We start from the raw sequence: 16,947 nt of genomic DNA on the forward strand, positions 1-16,947 counted from the left end.
TGTCCTAGTTAGGAAACATTTGCATCTCAAACCAAACATAAACGTTAAACAACACACATCCGATCAGAGCGATAGTTAAACACATTGTACTTCGGAACGTAAATCGCAATCTGCTGTTCGGAAATTAACGCACAGTAAGCACGAGATTTAATTTTCCCGTTTCGCAACATGCCCGTTGTTTTGTACGGCAAACGGTTCGAAACTGCTGCTGTCGTTTCTTCGTGTGGCTGAATGTTGGATTATCCTATTATCATAATGCCTGTGCCTGTGTGCGGTCCGCTCGTTCTCGCACGGTACTCTCTGAAGCACTCTATCGCTCGCCTTTGTCCCAGCCTGCGGAAGCAAGCGCCAATGCGTGACGGAAATTGAGACCTACGGTATTGGGCACATCCTTTTAATCCAGCAATCCGGCAGCAATGTGTGTGTGCGTGTGTGTGGTGGCTACCGGTGAAAGTGGATCACGTACGCATATACCACACGTGAAAGAGATGATAAGAATCCGGCCGTAAGTCGAGGCTTTGATCCAGCGCTATCCAAACCCAGCCCAAGCCCTGTACTGGCGTGCGTGCGGGATACGTGCGATCGTTCCGATTAGTTTTCACACCGTTTGCTGTATTTCGAGCAGTTTCGAGCCTAGGCGAAGGTGGTCGTTTGCTAGAACAAAGCCAGGCAGTGTTGGATTAATTAAAGTGAATCTTTGTGGTGGAAGCACTGTTGGGGTTTTTTGCAAGCTTCATTTCCTTCAACGGTATCTTTCGTTTCGAAACATTGTACATTGTTGTGGGATGGAGCAGAGCAGTTTTAATACACCCCTTCGTGGGTTGGTGATTATCGCAACAGAAACTCCCAACAGTGCCTTGGGCAGGGAGCGCGCTCACTTCCGGGTACGGTCGCAAAGAACGGCGCTGGGTCACATTTAGGTCGTTACTTCCTGGGCGTCCGTACTGTAAGGCGAGAACAGAGTTTCCAGCGTGGACTACAGCTCGACTTGTGATTCGTTTTGCATTCTACCGTTCTAAGTGTTTGAAACAAAATCTCAACACACAAACACACTCAAACACCCAAGTGCACGATGAAACAAAAGAAATGAGTCGGAAAAAAGGGATTTGAAACACGTCACACTCGCCTACCGAGCGTGGTTCAATCTCCGTTCCGCGTGATTCCGGTGCGATTTAATGAGTATCGGTGTACGTGTGTGTGTGTGTGTTAGTGTGTTGTGAATAAACGCTAAATTGGAATTTCATTATGCTTTTTTGTCCCCTCTTTACTGGTGGTGAGCCGAGTGGTTCCGCCTCAACACCACGCGCGAAGGTGCAAAGGCAAGGTGCAAAGGTTACGCTTTGTTTTTTCCCTCTTCTTTCTCGCCCATAATTTCCATCACAAACACTCACTACGAACGCACCGAAAAATCGCACTGAAACGGAGGGCCAAAGTTTACCGGAAGTCTGCTAACCGACAGGAGCGGCTGGCAGGTTCCGGGTTTCCCCGAACGCACCACATTTTTCGAACACGCTGCGCCACGCTGGCCGAGAGTGTAGTGGGTTCAGGTTTTTTGGTTTTGAAAATGATTTGCATACCGAACAAGCTCCCCTCCTCACAAGCCGCCCCAAATATCAGGCGCGAAGATAAAGTGGAACGGAATGGAAATTCGCAGCCCGCAGTTGCAGCGTTTGTGTTGCACATCCGGGTTCAGCCAGATGTGGTGTCTTTTCTCTCTTTAGTATCAAATCAGTGTAGGTAAAACCCGAATCAAATGAAGCCGATTCACCCAACCCAGCATGTGCCGAGGTGAAAGTGGCTCAACATAATTTATCATCACTGCCATGTTCGGTGGCGCAGTACGTGCACCGTTTTGGGCAGTGTGTTAGCGAACAGAAAGGATACTCTCTCTCTCTCTCTCGCTCGCTGAACTGAACGCTAACTTGACGAACTGTTGCACAACTCATCCGGTCACCCTGCCTACCTTACCTTCCACAGTGAATTCCAATTGTGTGGTGCATCGTTTGAGGTAGGATTGATGATGTTTTGTCCCACCGACTCTGATGTGTGTGTGCGGATCAGGCCGGATATCCTTCCTGCATCATCGTTCGCACGCACGTGATGGGTGTTGCCATGGTGTTAGAGCGTCCGCATCTCTAGCTTTTGGACAAGCTGTTGTTTTGTTGTGCAATTCGGCAGTTGAAACAGTTTCGGGGGGGCACTGCGCGTTCGTAGCGAGTTCGTCTAATCGTCATCAATCATTCGCAAGCAGCGTTAGCACTTTAGGTGCTTTCATCGAGGTATCGATTGTGTGAAGCCGGCAAAGCTTAGTTCGTTGGTTGACCTAGCACGGCTAGGTTGTTGCCTTTGCGAAAAGGATTAAATAACTGTTTGAACGTACTTTGAAGTGGGGCAGCCTTAAAGTTACCTTTTTGAATGATTTATTTTGTTGTTGAGCATTAAGAATTTGTGAAATTTTTGGGTCAGAATTTGTGCACCAACTTGATGGTATGATACAATGCAGATAACAGAACGCCTAAAGGTATGCGACCAGTAGAGTATGCAGATCCTAATAATTGTATAATTCAATACAAATTGCATACATTTAGGCGCATATGCACGAATGCGGTAGCTACTTTGACACTCCATCATTTTTGTGATTTCCATTGTGTTTAAATTTCGTCAATCGATTGCGATCAAAATCTAGCACGTTTATTACGACTTCTCCCGGGTTTTATCCATTCGTATCGTATCCAACCGTTCGTGCGTCATTCACAACTTTGCAAATTGTCATCCAATTTAATTACTTTCTCCATCACACACACCTCCTACCCTCCGGCTAAGCAAACGCGCACTCGATAAGAATCTTCCGCTCGATCGATTATTTGCAGAACTCGCTCGTGTAATTGACATCGTCACGTGCTTCACACTAGTCACGCATGGAAAAACTGCAACATCGTAGCTCGGCTGACGTAAGCGGTCGTTCGCATACATACGCTGCGAACCGTGGTGCGTGGTCTTGTACACTCTACACACGGTGGTCGGTCGCTGTATGTATATGAGCTCCCATCGCGTGGCTTCCGTCGATTAGCGACCCGGCTCCGCGCACTGATTGGCGGCCCGGAAGGCGTACGTTACGAGCGTGCGAAATTGTTCGATCAGATTGCGGCCCGAGTCTGTCGAGATCGGTTTTGCAAACCACCACTTTCCGCTCTCACAGACTCATTCTCGCGCACACACATACACACATACAATACCTGAACCAATTTACCATCACGGAACGTTCAAATTGACTCCGACGGCGGTGCCAGCTATAAGGATAAACGTTATCCGCACCGAACAGTGAGATCTTGCAGCGGGCAAAAAGGAATGGAAAATTCACCCCGCATCGTCAAGATGTGATTCATTTTTTCCACTCCATAAAAGCGTAGTGTGTGCGTGTGTGTGCTTTTCCTTTTCCCTCTAACCATTGGGCTGTTCCATGTTGCACTCCATCCCTGCACCCTCCACTCTCGAGCGAGGTAAATGAACCACCCAGCAGCCAAATTGAGAATCGGAAGTTGCATTATCATCATCGCCCATCGTCATCATTCTCACCCAAATTCTTCAGTGCGAGCTTACAGGAAGGAAAAGCAAAGCGGTGCGGTTCGATCCATTCTGAAGGTGAGCAGGGAAATCGGATTTTTTTTGTGCTACCCCGACCCTGTTTTCGATAAAGGTTGACGGTGGCGGCCGTCCTGCGGGTATCGTGTGCGTCCGTGATGGTGTTTGGGCCGTAAACGAAATTTTGCGTCTTGAGAACCCCTTTTTTGTGGAATCTCAAATTTTAGAACCATCATGGGATGGAAGGGGAAAATGCGTGGCCAAAAGAAAGTGCAAAAAAAAGTTCGATGAAAGGTTGTGGAGTGTTAAAAAATGATGAGAATTTTCGCGTCAGTACTGTACGGGCGTACCGATAACGGGGTAATGGCGCAGATTCATTATTATTTATGGTGTGGAACAGTAAAGTGGGAAGGCGTAAAAGATTTACAAGTTTTGTGCTTCGATCAACCCGGCAAAGTGCATTGCCATTAGGTGTTGTACGCTCAATTGAGTTAAAAATCTAGTAAAGTTTAATGCTTTTAATTTATAAAGAGATTATTACACATTGTAAATTGAAAAATAATAACTTGTTGTTGAATTATCTGGACAGTTTAAAACAAATATGACAAAATCTAGTAATAACGAGGCCATTTGATGAAGGTTTGCATACCTTCAGGCGTTTTAAAACCAACTACGCCTAAAGGTAGGCAATTTTTCACATTAATATCTTTGTTTAACTTACCTGACGTGTATTTCTCCTTAGATGGTGTTAGTTTACTCCCATAATATGTGTTTTCTTTGAGGTGTATGCCTTTCTTCGAAATTCTGACCTTGCTTCCATTAAAACCCTACTAGTCGTGCCGGAGTTCTAGGTCTTGTCCTGTTTTGTTCGCTTACCCATTCACCAATCCACGTAACGGTGTGTTTCGTGTATCAGTTTCGAAACATTATCATGATGAGCGCTCGGTACGCTTTCCCGGAAAGAAAGCCCGGAAACCCGCTACGCCCGCTGCCTAGGCTGCATTGTCATTAAAACCGTTGACATTTCGTGATATGGCAATAGGACTTGCTTTAATAACTTCGTGCAGGAAGCGTACTGGTTGGCTGCACTCGCTCCAAGCATCATGTTCACCAACCATTTCTACATCATGTCGAAGCATCGCACTTAGCCGAGCAAGCGTTACGACGTCTTTTGCGAGCCCGGGATGGATGGTTTACAAAAGCTTCTGCCTTTTCCGGGCACAAAAAATCCACCCAAGAGGAAAAAGGAATTGTGTGCGTATGTGCGTGGTGTATGTTTTTTTTTCTTCTTCATCTGCATCCCTCCACTCAATCCACGCTGGATGAAGATTTTGTCCTTGTGATGGAATGTGACACTTCTTTTTTGTCCTTTGCACGATCCGTTTCCATCTTACTTGCACGTACTCTACTCACCAACACTTACTGACACTTGCTGTATGATAGAGAGATAGCGAGGCCTCCTTCCCACACAAAAAAAACCCACCGAGCCTCAAAACACGTTTCCACACAGATCCGCACAAACACCTTTTGGGATAGGAAAATGGCGACGACAAAAAAAAACTTGGAACACCACTGGCCTGATTGATGTGCGGCTTAATTTCGCTCGTTCGTTGCGTTCGTTTGTTAGCATGTTTCTCATGGCTGTCAATTTCACGTTCACGGATGCGTGATGTCCTACCGCTTGCTTTTTTTTTCACTGTTGTTGTTAAAGGAAACTGCTCCCGCTCAACCTTCACCCCCTCTCCTCCCCCACTTAACATGGAACAATTTTCTTTTGGAGTAGTATTTTTTTGCTTCCCGGAAAAACAGCAAAAGAAAATATCCCCAAACCGTTCGATCCCATTCCATTGCTGTGGCTTTGTGTTTTTTAATCATCGCCAACCTGCATACCTCTCGGGCGCACTTTCGTAGCAAAATTCCTACGGAAATGATGTCTTTCCAACTGGGTATTGGCACGAAAAAACTGTCCAAAAAAAAACCGGCAAACAGAAAATCCCCTTTAGACAAAGCCCCGCATGCTGTGAAAGATGTGGACGCTTTAACGGCGATAAATCGTGCCCACTTTAATCATTGCTTTGGAAGCGAACAATCGGCGTGATATGAGTGCCAGGAGAATATTTTTACCACCCCCCCTTGCAACACTCCTTTACAATGTAGTTTGGCCGTGTTTGGCTACAACCTCCAGCTTGAAAGCCTCTTAATTGTCGCACTCGTCGAATGGTTGGAGTGAAAAATGAGCTCAAGATGAGGTTGAAAGGCAGCGAAATCGCTCTCCACACCGGCTCAGCGAGCCGGACTTGAGATCCATTTAGCTCCGCCATAAAAGTGGAACGCGAAATATGAATCGGACGTGATGAAAGCGAAACAGGAAAACAAGGTAGGACATGTTTTAACAGCTTCACGAGGTGGGAATCTCGCGAGAAAAGGGACCGAGACAAAAAAAAAGGAAAAGGCTTTCCGCTAAAGCAGCCTTTGCCATAAGCTGCAATGAAATATCCTCGGCGTGCTTAAGCCCGTTTTATACGTGCAAAGGAAAAGCGTTTCCATTCCCATCTGAATGGCTAGCCGTCGGTCCGTTTTGGCGGGGGGCAAGGTGTCCTCAGTAGCAAGTTTTTATTTAAAGCGATAAAAAATTCAACAACCTTTCCCAAAATGGGGCCCTCTGAAAAGTCCGTTGGCCTGTTTCCTCCATGGGCGATGGAAGCTCGAAAGCGGAAGGTCATTCGGTGGACCGTTTCTCTTGTTGGCTGCGGCAGTGTGGTTTATCCACAAGGACACATTCTCGAGTTTCGCCCGGGGGGGGGGGGGGGGGGAGGAAAAAGCGGCACAAGCGTGGAGGAAGCACGAGATTGAATGAAATATTAGCCACCTTTGCCGGTGGCATGTTTATGATTTCACATTTGCCCAATGCGCCATTTCATTCTTTCTATTGTTTTTTTTTCTTTCTTCTATCCCGATTTTGCTCCCATTCCCGGCCACGTGGAGCGATACTTTCCTCTTGCATTTAAGTGCGGCGAGAGCGGGAATGGACAGGCAAGGAATCGTTCCGGGGTGACGAAGATAAAGTAAGGGACATGTAAATAAATTTCGCTCATCATGTCACCGCGTGTCGCGTGGTGGAAAATGCGTACGTTTTGGGGTTGTGTTCAGTACCGGGAAGCTGTCGTGTAAGTGATTCTGCATGAGGGTGAGAGGGGGATCGGGGGCCTTTAACACGCGCATGCTATGAATGCTTAATGACGATGAATTTGTGATTGGATCGGGGGGGATTGTTTAAATAGATTTTTTTGTATCTACCGGTGGAGCTTTTAAATGTGATGACGCAATGGAGAGATGTATAGGAGGCGCCAAAAAGTTTATAATAAATACGTCAACAAACTCGTCAAACTGCACCATGGATGTTTAGGAGTTTTACCAGTAAAACCTGCCAACAGACATCAATATAATTTCAAATGTTAATTTAATTTCACCAGCACGAAACCGTTTGCAACGAATTTATCAGAAAAAACAGCTAAACTTTGTCTGCTTTCAAACTGTTTCCATTCTCGACAGGAGTCAACGAAACCACTTTGACGAAAGCTTTCTTCTACGAAACGGGTTTTGAAAAGAAAGATAGTTACGATAGCGTTAATCGTTTGTTGCTGAAGTTGTGCTTCCTTCCTCCCGCTGCGCAAGACTTTCCAAGCAACTTCAATTTCAACCAACGGAACAATAAATATTCGCACGTTTCAAGCGCTGTATCGGGCGCCGTCGGCTGGAGGAAAAGAAACGCTAGGAAACGGTGGAGTCAAATTGATACGCCCGAATCATCCTTCCCGGGGCGTGGAGGCAAACTCACAACTTTTCGACTCGCGATAAAATGTGGCAAACTTTTCTCATTACAATCGCAAATACTTTTACACGCTCCGTGCAGCAATCGCTTGCATGGTGACCTGTGTACGACGTCGTGTGTGTGTGTGTATGTGTGCTTGTGTATGAAGAGTGTCTTGGAAGTTGTCGTACGCGTCGTCAGCAACAACCAGGGCAGGGTAGCTACTATCGGGACGGATATTAATTTCTTTCCCACTGAGCAAAAAGGTAGTTTGCTTTGTCTTTCCTTTTTTTTCGTTTTTTTTTCCTCTGCTTCTTTGGAGTTGAATGCCCAGCCCCTGACATCCAGCTACCGCCCAGGTGGTTAAATAAGACACAGCCCGAGCTTCCCTGCTCACCGTGCTGCTCAGGATGCCCATTCGTGGAAGGTTGGTTTTCGCACCACTCACGGGACGAGCTTTTTTCGGTCGCGCGAAAGCGTTGATTCCCTTTTTCCACCGGCAGCCCCTCGGCTTTCCACGCGATCGGTAATTTGTCGACAACACCTGGCGTCCCCGGCATGCGGGGACAAGTGTGCGGTTGACCGCAAAGCAACTGTTCAACGGCTGGAAGCCAATTAGATCGGTTGCGGTTGGACCACGGGACGCCTTATGCCTAGACGGATGTGTGTCTGGGCACCAGAGCCACCAGGCTTACCACGGTTGGGAGAGAAAAATTGCTTTCCTATAAAAGGTGCTGCATCCCTTTGTTCTCTTCTCTGTCCTCCCTTTCCATGCTACCCACGTCCCAAGCATCCCAAGGTGCTTCCGTGCTGGGATCTGGAAGTATTTTTAGTGCTTCCCGCAGACGTCGTAAAATCTCATTACTAACCGAACGGTTCGGTCGCCAGGCACGGATTGGCCCGATCGATATTGTTCCCGTCGGTGATGTGGCGATGTTTTCTGCTAAATTGATGTGAGAACACACACACACTAAATCACAAAACAGTAACGATTTACACAGTCACCTCGATAATCGGTCACGACCCCATGTTGAATGACGGAAATACCTTTGAAGAAGTGAAGCTTGAAACCACAAATCCTTAACATTTAGCAAAACCTCATCTTGCAAAAATGGCTAATAAAAGCTTTCCGCTTCAACAGAGAGCAGTTCGTTCCGAAAACATTCTCCGATTGGAAAATTGTTTTACCCCGCCATGCTTCCTCTCCATGCCGTGCCGTTCAACAGTGCGAATGTGTCGCCTGTCTTGAGACAAAATTAATTGCTAACCGGAAGCGGCCGACAGTTTTCGCTACATTCGCCAAAAGGCAGTCGCCTGGAGGCCGTAATTGGATGGTCTTTGATGTTTGCTGGTACGTTGTTTTCCCAATCACGATCATGAAGAAGGGTGCAATTATCTTCTCCAATTAGCTCGAACTAAATGAGTCGCTCGGACACCGGTCCGGATCGGTCCAGCTGGATTGGTTTGGCTAATTGAAACACATTCTATAGAGGGCTTTGTATTGCTTTGTTTTTTTATGTGAAAATATTGGATAAAACGAAACGAAATCTAAGAAACTATTAAACAATATTCGGCAAAATATCTTATAATCCTCTCAACTTGAGGCAAAGCTTTATTAGCAAGCACCACAATTGATCAGCTACATGGAAAACAGCTGTCGTTTCATGTGAATAGATCCTTCTGACGTAAATGTAATTGAATCTATACAATGGGAAGCTATAATATTTGCTACACAGAAATCGCCTACACTGCGTATTATTAACACTTGGTCGAACGGTTAAGCTGGTTGATGTTTTTGTCTAGATTCTGACGATGTTCCATGAAATAATAACAATTCAGCGGTTTTCTTTTTGGCTATTCAGCGTTCCACCGTTTCCCGGAAGGTATGTGTGTTTTGGGCAAAGAGAAAACCATTCCTATTGGACAATGTTTGACAAAAGCATCTGCTAAAATAAACCTAGCAAGACTATCTTCAGTATAACGATCAGAAATCGCCCGGTTAGCTTCAACCGAGTTGTAACCTATCGCCAAACATAAGAACCTCACATGCACGTGTTAACCACACGTGTCCGTCGTCTTAGTTGACCTGGCACTCATGTGCCGAATTTGGTGACTGGTGGACATCAACTCCACACGCACGCAGAAGAAACAGATAGAATCAAACGAGTTCATAGAATAGAATAGAATTGAAACTTGTCTGTTGAGCTTAACAGTTTTTCCAATGATGACGATTTTCTTCTGCCGGCGGGAAACGTGATGGTGTTTGCCTTTTGACAATGACAACGTTTCCTCCCCCATTTACTACGACTCACACGCAACCACTCCGCTCACTGTGTGCGTGTGTGTGTGTGTGGAACGCAGCAACGTTGGACACATGGGACGTGCTCGAAATTAAAATCACCATCCCCGGGGGGGTCCGCTCGTTACGCGCCTTAAGAATGTTGTAATAAAGATAGAAAATTTGACAAGATTCTTTACATCGTTCGCTGCGGGCAATCTTCGACGTTCGATGTGTTGACGATGGGTGTGCCAGCAGAGAATTGGCAAGCAAAAAATAATCTGAAAACTGATCTCCCTTGAGTGGCATTTTGGAACGGAGGAGTTGACTTTTGGGGCGAAGAAGGCGGGCGAGGGATTTTCTCTTTTATATGCTTGTTTAACTTTGCTTCCCGCTGTCGCAACCGACCAAAATTCCCCGGTCGATCCGCAGTTGGTCGGATTGGTTTCTATGGGAGATTTTTCTTTTTGGCTATTTCTGCTCACAGTTTGCACCGTGGTGCGTTGCCGTCTTTGTGTGCGCTTTCCAATAATGAATCAATACCTGGTCCGGCTGGAATGTGTGCGATAGAAAGTTTTGCGAAAGTGCGGGCGGCTGGAAAGCTGCAACATCTCAATGGGACGTCCTGTCACACTGTCAGTGGGCGGGAGACGTTGGACAGCTTGATGGAAGTTGAAAATAAATTATTTTTCTGTTGCGTGGGTTGTTTTTTGTTTGCAACATAAGAAGAAATGGAAAAAGATACACATGAAAAGTTTGTTAAAATTAAAATTGAAAAAAAAAACGCCTAAAAGTAGGCAATCCGTGCAACGTTTGCATCTTTATAGAGAAAAATCCCGATAATACTCTTATTCTACAATACTGTAGGTCTTAATGATATCGCTCACTTAATGGTGACCTTCTTATGAAAAATAAACCTTCTTACTTTGAAAACTCCAACATTTTCAACAACTTTCCCTAAAGCTTCACCAACCAAGTCCATAAAGAGCTTAACCAATTGAGCAATCCCTTTGATTGTTAGCATCTGCGCTGCTCAACGCCGTTGAAAATGAACCAATTTATATTCCATTTTAAAGCGATTTCTTTAATTAAATCAAAATTCGGCAGCAGATGAGCTGTTTCCGCCGTTCGAGCCCAACAAAAAAGCGATACACAGTCTGGCAGCTCACTCGGCAACAGTTTATTAGCCAGCACGGTTGGAGTCGAAAGGTGCACGGTACAAAAAAACACACCCTGTTACCCTCTGTTCACGCACTCTTTCTCTCTCCAGCTCGCCACACAACGAGCGCGAGATATTTAACGGAGGTATGCGAAAGACTTCCCTTACGCAAGATAAACTTCGCCCAAAGCGCCAAGTTACTCCCACAGCAGCCCGCGCCACAGCCTGGTTTCCGCGGGAAGTTTCCTGTCACAGTTTTTTTTTTTTATGTTTGTTTCTTGCCTCTTCTTTCGCTCACTTTCCTTCCCCCAAGGCGAGTGGGAGTGAAATGTTCGGTGGGAAAAGTTACCAGCAAACGCAAAGATTGCGACAGTTTCTTCAAACATAAATGGTAACAAATATTTACCGCAAGGCTGACTCTGGGAGGTTGTGTCCCCTGTGGGGGTTTGCTGTGCGTGTGTGTGGGAGTGTAGGTTGAGTTGTGTGCAAAAGTTGTGCCCAAGTGGTGGATGCTCAGAGCAAAGCAGAAAGGAGAAGAGAGGCTTTCTTTAGGAGTATTATACCGTTTAACGATGTATTTGTTTGTATTATTTGGTATACACAGGAAGTTGCGAACGTCGGCAGGTAAAAAGAGTAGCGCCCGAAGGTATACTACAAGTCTCATCGCATTTGCTGTCATTTCTGTACGAGCACCATGCGATCAAAAAACTTCATTCTTTGCTACAAAAATACACATACAAACGTATTCTATTGTTATTTATATTCAAACGGTTGATATGCCATGAGCAAATTAAAACTCTGTCATCAACTAAACGTATTAGCGAAGGGAAAAAAAAGAACTCTCCACTCCAAAGCCAAAAAGCTGGCCGTCCCCGAGGAGCTCCGATCTCATCCCCGATAGCGCTGGAGTTATTATTTTGATTGAGTTTTCTTTTTTCCAACTTTTTGCCCTCCCCCCGAAGTAGTCGCACAAAGTTGAGCACCAAGTTTCGTCCCCAGCCTGCGCAGGCACGACCGTCTACGCTCCCCTCATCAGTGTGACATTCTCGAGCTGGTCGACAATATGGACCACACTAACCAAAGCTCTTGCTGCTCTAAACACACCGGAAGCGAGCAGGTTCGCGGAATTTGTTTCATTTCATTCTCGTTCTCCATATAGCCAGAGACAGCCGGGGTAGACACAGTGTGCAGAAGGTTTACCAAAAAACCGTTGAATTATTCATGAAGTGTTCATGATGATCCGCGGATGCTGTGTGAGCCAGTGCCAGTGGGTGATCTTTGCGCTCTTGGTGACTACTGTACTGTACCACGAGCGGGTGGTGGTTTGCTATTTTTGCAACGATCCGGAAGATAAATCTTGCTTAAACTCTGTCCCATACCTTTGCTGCTGGATGGAAACGGTGGCAAGGGATTCGCGTTGTTTGTCATTAAAAATAATAAAAAAAGATTACTCAAATGAACAAAAGATTATGGGGTATGAAGGAGTGTAAATCAAGCGTTATTTTGTGTTTGCAATCGAATAGTGTACGCTTGTGTGGAATGGAGAGTGTAGAAGAATGCACAAACGGATGATGAAAATTGAATTACTTGCAATGCGCCGAAAGGTATGCAATCTGCATGACGAACGTTAGCTTATACTGCATAGAATCCTCTTTATTAATACTGACTCTATTGCAATATTTATTGAATTAGTATTTTTAGCACTTTTTAAGTCAAATGTAGAACTTAAAACCGAATTCTTGTTGTGATTTGGGTTTGCATTCGTAAAAGGATACATTTCACGCTGGAGGATACAACATTCCTTCGGGCTTCGTATTATTATTACATCCAAATGTTACTCATCGACTGCCACAGGAATGACAGTACGTCCCCGTTTCTGGAACGGAATGTTTGATCCTATAAATAGTGAGCTCTCATTTCATGGTTTCTTGGAAGCAGAATGAAATATCATCAAGTGGAGATCTGAAACGAGTGGCTGCCTACAACGGAAAGAAGGAAATAGAAAAGCCGGTCAGCGCTATGATTGGATCAAAGACATCATCTTCTGAATTGAGAGAGGGAAATGTTTTTCTTTCTCGGTTGGGCTTTTTGCTGCTTTTGCTTTTTTTTGTTTTGTGCATCACTACTCTTCATGTCGGGAGGAAAGACAACTAACCGGGGTTGATTTTTTTTTTACATGCAGCACAGTCCCAAACGGTTCAGTCCCAAAAGTATCCTTTTTCTACCGCAAAAGCGCCCGGGAGTTTGATTACAGCGTGCTGTTTATACCTTTCCACTCTGTGCTGGGAGTGAAGAGCCCAACCTCATCCATACCGCAAAGGGGCGTCGGTTGCAGGGGGTCCCTGGACTCGGACCAGCGTATGCCTGCTTACGCCCGTTCCCCGTCGATAAATGGTCAGATGTAAAATTCAAAAGATTCAACCCCCAGGGGAATGGAGGGGTTCGTCCGCTCAGTCTTTTCGCATGCAGTGCTAAGAGGCTGGGTCCGATTCGTCGAAGCCCGTTAGAGCAGTGGCTGCCGCTGGCAGGGCTGGTCTGTTAGATCCTTATCAAATTTCGACCACGGGTGGTCAATTCGGGATTGGAATGTTGCATTATGAAGGGTTTTCGGCCCATTTTGGTTCGCTTTTCGTTTGAACTATTTCGAAATGAAAGGAACGGGGGGCAGGCCCTCGGGCACCACCTATAATCCGGTTTCGGGACGTAATCCTTAAGTGTTTATGATAACATACGCACAATTTATGGAAAGCGTTTCATTGGAATGGAAAACAACAGATTAAATCAAACGTTTTCTTTCGATTGTGGTGTTGTTGCGCTTTTCCTCATAGCACAACATTGTATCATGTTATGAAATTCTGTTTATCTATGATTGAGAAATGAGTAATTTTTCCTTTGTTGAAAAAATCGGTTTTAATACCCATCGAAGCGATTAATTTTGTCTATCTTTTTTTTGTTGGTTTTAATGCAACCGCAACTTTTACAAAAAAAAACCTTACCCTCTGTCAGGCAACTTCACTCATCTGTCCAGCTGGCAGTGGACCAGCAAAGTAAATGAATGTCCTTTCATTACTCCCTTAATGAAAGCCTTTATCGCCCATTATGATGTTCGGAGTTTGTTTTTGCAGCTTTATTTATCGCCAGGCCCCGGGAGTGGCGGTCGCCGGTCTGCTGCAAACTGACCCAACAGTATCAGGAGGACTACTATCAAGCCTGTAATGGACTTTCTTCTCATCGGGGTTGGCGTTACGTTTTAATAACTCCTCGAGTTATGCCCTTTTTTTGTAACCCGTTCTTTCACATCCCGCCAGCCCGTGGGAGAGTACGCCAGTTGGAGCGAACTTGGGGTGTCCAGCAGCCTTGCAAAGCTTTCGGAAAGAGTTTTGGGTGTATGGGGTGTTATTTTTTTCCTATTCTCATTGGCGCCGGTTAGCAGCAGGCAGCTTAGAACAACAGCCAACCAACGAGAACCCTTTTTGCTCGGTGCACCGTGAGCAAAAACCCAAATCAACCTCCGGAACCCCGGGTTTGGGAGATGGTTCGAGGGATTTCATCGTGCTATTAGAGAAAACACGGTTCGACCGAATCTGCCGCTTTCTGGTGACGTGTTCAAGATGGGTCGTTAAGCAGCATGTTGACATAGCATTGTTTAAAATAATGCCACCCCTTTTTTCCGAACCGGTTGCGACATTCTGCTTGAAAAAGGAATTGTTAGAACAATTGTTTGGACCAGAAACAAAAAAACAGAAATTCTTATCTCAGGAAAACGAAAAGAAAGGGAGAAATTTATTTCAAAATCCCACTCTTTCGCCGAAATCGATTGTCGGGCAAACATTTTGTGAAGAATGGTTTGATTATTTAATCATCATTGTTTCCATTTCGATGATTCCTATTTGTAAGCATTGAATCACAATTTCCAACATTGCTCCGTTTATTTGGCTAAGTTTTTTTCAGATCGCGAAAGTACTCAGGTCGCTCCGTGTCTAAACAATCGAACGAATATTCGGCATTTTTTGTTGCAGGCGTATGTGAATTGAGCGTACAACTTATTTTCCAGCTGTCTTGCTTTATCGACCATACCGTTTAAGCAATCGGACGAAAACTGGAGAGAAATAACAATGCCATTAAAAGCTACACCGTGCTTTTAGTAAAACCACCACACTCACCTTCGTGCCTTTGGGCAAAAACAGCGCCCAACCTTTGTGCCTTGCTTGGAGAGATTTGCAACAAGCAAATCAATCCAAGGGCAGCAAAGACTCAACAAAGCTTGATAGACATTTTGCTTAATTCGTGCTTTGTTTTCTGTTAGATGAAGATATTGTTACGATACACGCTCTTTTTGCTGTGGAAGGAAAGTTTACAGTGACTGTTGACAGAGGTGTAGAGGTAAAAGATGAATGTTGTCTTTGGCAGGTTTGTAAATAATCATATTAATTGCAGGCAATCGTTCACATTGCCTGTTTGTTCAAAAGTACTCGGAAACATTTTTGGGTGTATGGAGGCATTTTTTATATTATCATTGACACCAGTTAGCAGAAGGCAGCTTAGAAGAACCATTTGTGTTGTTTAGAGTAATGCCACCCTGTTTTTCGGGATCAGTTGTAACATTATGCTAAAAAAGGAATTGTTTTCACGATTGTTAAAGGCCGGGGGACACTGTCCGTAGTCTCTAGTGTAATTTTAATTTTCACTAAAGCATCTGACGGCGGCTGACCGAAGCTTTTCTTTGGCCATCGAGGGAATGGTCGTGCCGGATCTCAAAATTAAGTAGTTTTTCATCGTTTTTTGTCATGAAAATGGATGTAATGCGTGCATGACATGTGCAACTACCTTTTACCAAACTTTTCTCGTCCGAATTAAGTAATAAAAACATGAAAAAATAACATATTTTCTGAAGCAGCTCCAAATTGTTTGGCAAAATGCTTCGCTCAGCCGCCGCCAGATGCACTAGTGAAAATTGAAATTACACTAGCGAGTACGGACAGTGTCCCCTGGCCTTTAAGAAGAAAAAAATAAAAATAAAACAACTTTTTACCAGAAAACCGAAATTTTACCCAACTCTTTTACTACAGCCGATTGCCAAACAAACATTTTGTAAGGAATGATTGTATTCGTTAAGCCTCATTGTTTCTATTTCGATGGTTCCTGTTGCAAATCAGCTAATAATTACAATTTCCAACACCGCTCCGTTTCTTTGGCAAGTTGCTTCAGAGCGCGATAGTACACGGGTCGCCCCGAGTCTAAACATTTGGCGGAATACTCGGCATTTGTCTTGCAGGCGTATGTGAACTGTGCGTAAAATTTGTTCTCGTGCTGTCGTGCCTTATCGACCATACGGTTCAAACAATCGGAAGAAAGCTGGAAGGAAGTAACAATGCCAGTAAAAGTCAGCCAATCAACAAGAAAACACAAAATCCCCCACACTCACCTTTGTGCCTTTGGGTAAACATAACGCTTTCTGCAGCAGAGGCCCACGCAGATGCACACGAAGCCCGTTCTTCACGTCATGCTGGTAGACCCGGTTCTTCGTTTGGTCGAGCTTCATGCGCTTGAAGTAGGAAATTAATTGCTTCGCGTGCCTTGGCCCGGCGTCGCATGGGGAGATCTGCAGCAGCCAAATCAAACCAAGGGCAGCAAAGACCCAACAGAGCTTGATAGTCATTTTGCTTACTTCGACCTGTTTTTTGTGATTGGTTGAGGCAGCGACACAAGCTCTTTTTATTGTGGAAGGAAAGTTTTCAATCAATATTGACAAAGGTGTAGACAATAAAATAAAAATATTTTCCCTGGCAGGTTTGTAAATAGTAGAAGTAATTACAGGCAATATATTACATTTACTATTTGTTGTGAAGTGAACAATAAATCACTTAAGCGAATAGCTTAAAAAAATCCACTGACATTTTCAAGTTTATTTGCATAATATGAACTGAAACTATTGAGCTAAGCATTTATCATGCTTCGAACGTCCAAGACAGTGGTCAGTAAAGTAAGGTTAGCGAGGTTCACGCATTTATTTTTTAATTTGTGACTCTTTTCTCCTTAAAACTATCATTTATGTTATTTTCCTTTATGATGTATATATTAATTTATTTATTCATTTATCTATTCATTTTATATGTT

General features: G+C 44.6%; 2 protein-coding genes across 8 annotated transcripts in view; one reads left to right on the top strand and one right to left on the bottom strand.

Moving 5' to 3' along the window:
* The window catches only part of LOC121597968, a 107,277-nt gene that overhangs the window by 6,112 nt on the left and 84,218 nt on the right, over positions 1 to 16,947 (top strand). The gene's annotated exons all lie outside the window — the stretch shown is intronic.
* Positions 15,911 to 16,499, bottom strand: LOC121597975. The gene is made up of 2 exons (XM_041924354.1): positions 16,256 to 16,499; positions 15,911 to 16,185 (listed from the first exon to the last, which is right to left on the bottom strand). The coding sequence occupies exons 1-2, from the start codon at positions 16,487 to 16,489 to the stop codon at positions 15,994 to 15,996; spliced, it is 426 nt and encodes a 141-aa protein (XP_041780288.1). The 5' UTR covers positions 16,490 to 16,499; the 3' UTR covers positions 15,911 to 15,993.

Source organism: Anopheles merus, chromosome 3R (genome assembly GCF_017562075.2).
Source record: "Anopheles merus strain MAF chromosome 3R, AmerM5.1, whole genome shotgun sequence".
Lineage (NCBI taxonomy): Eukaryota > Metazoa > Arthropoda > Insecta > Diptera > Culicidae > Anopheles > Anopheles merus.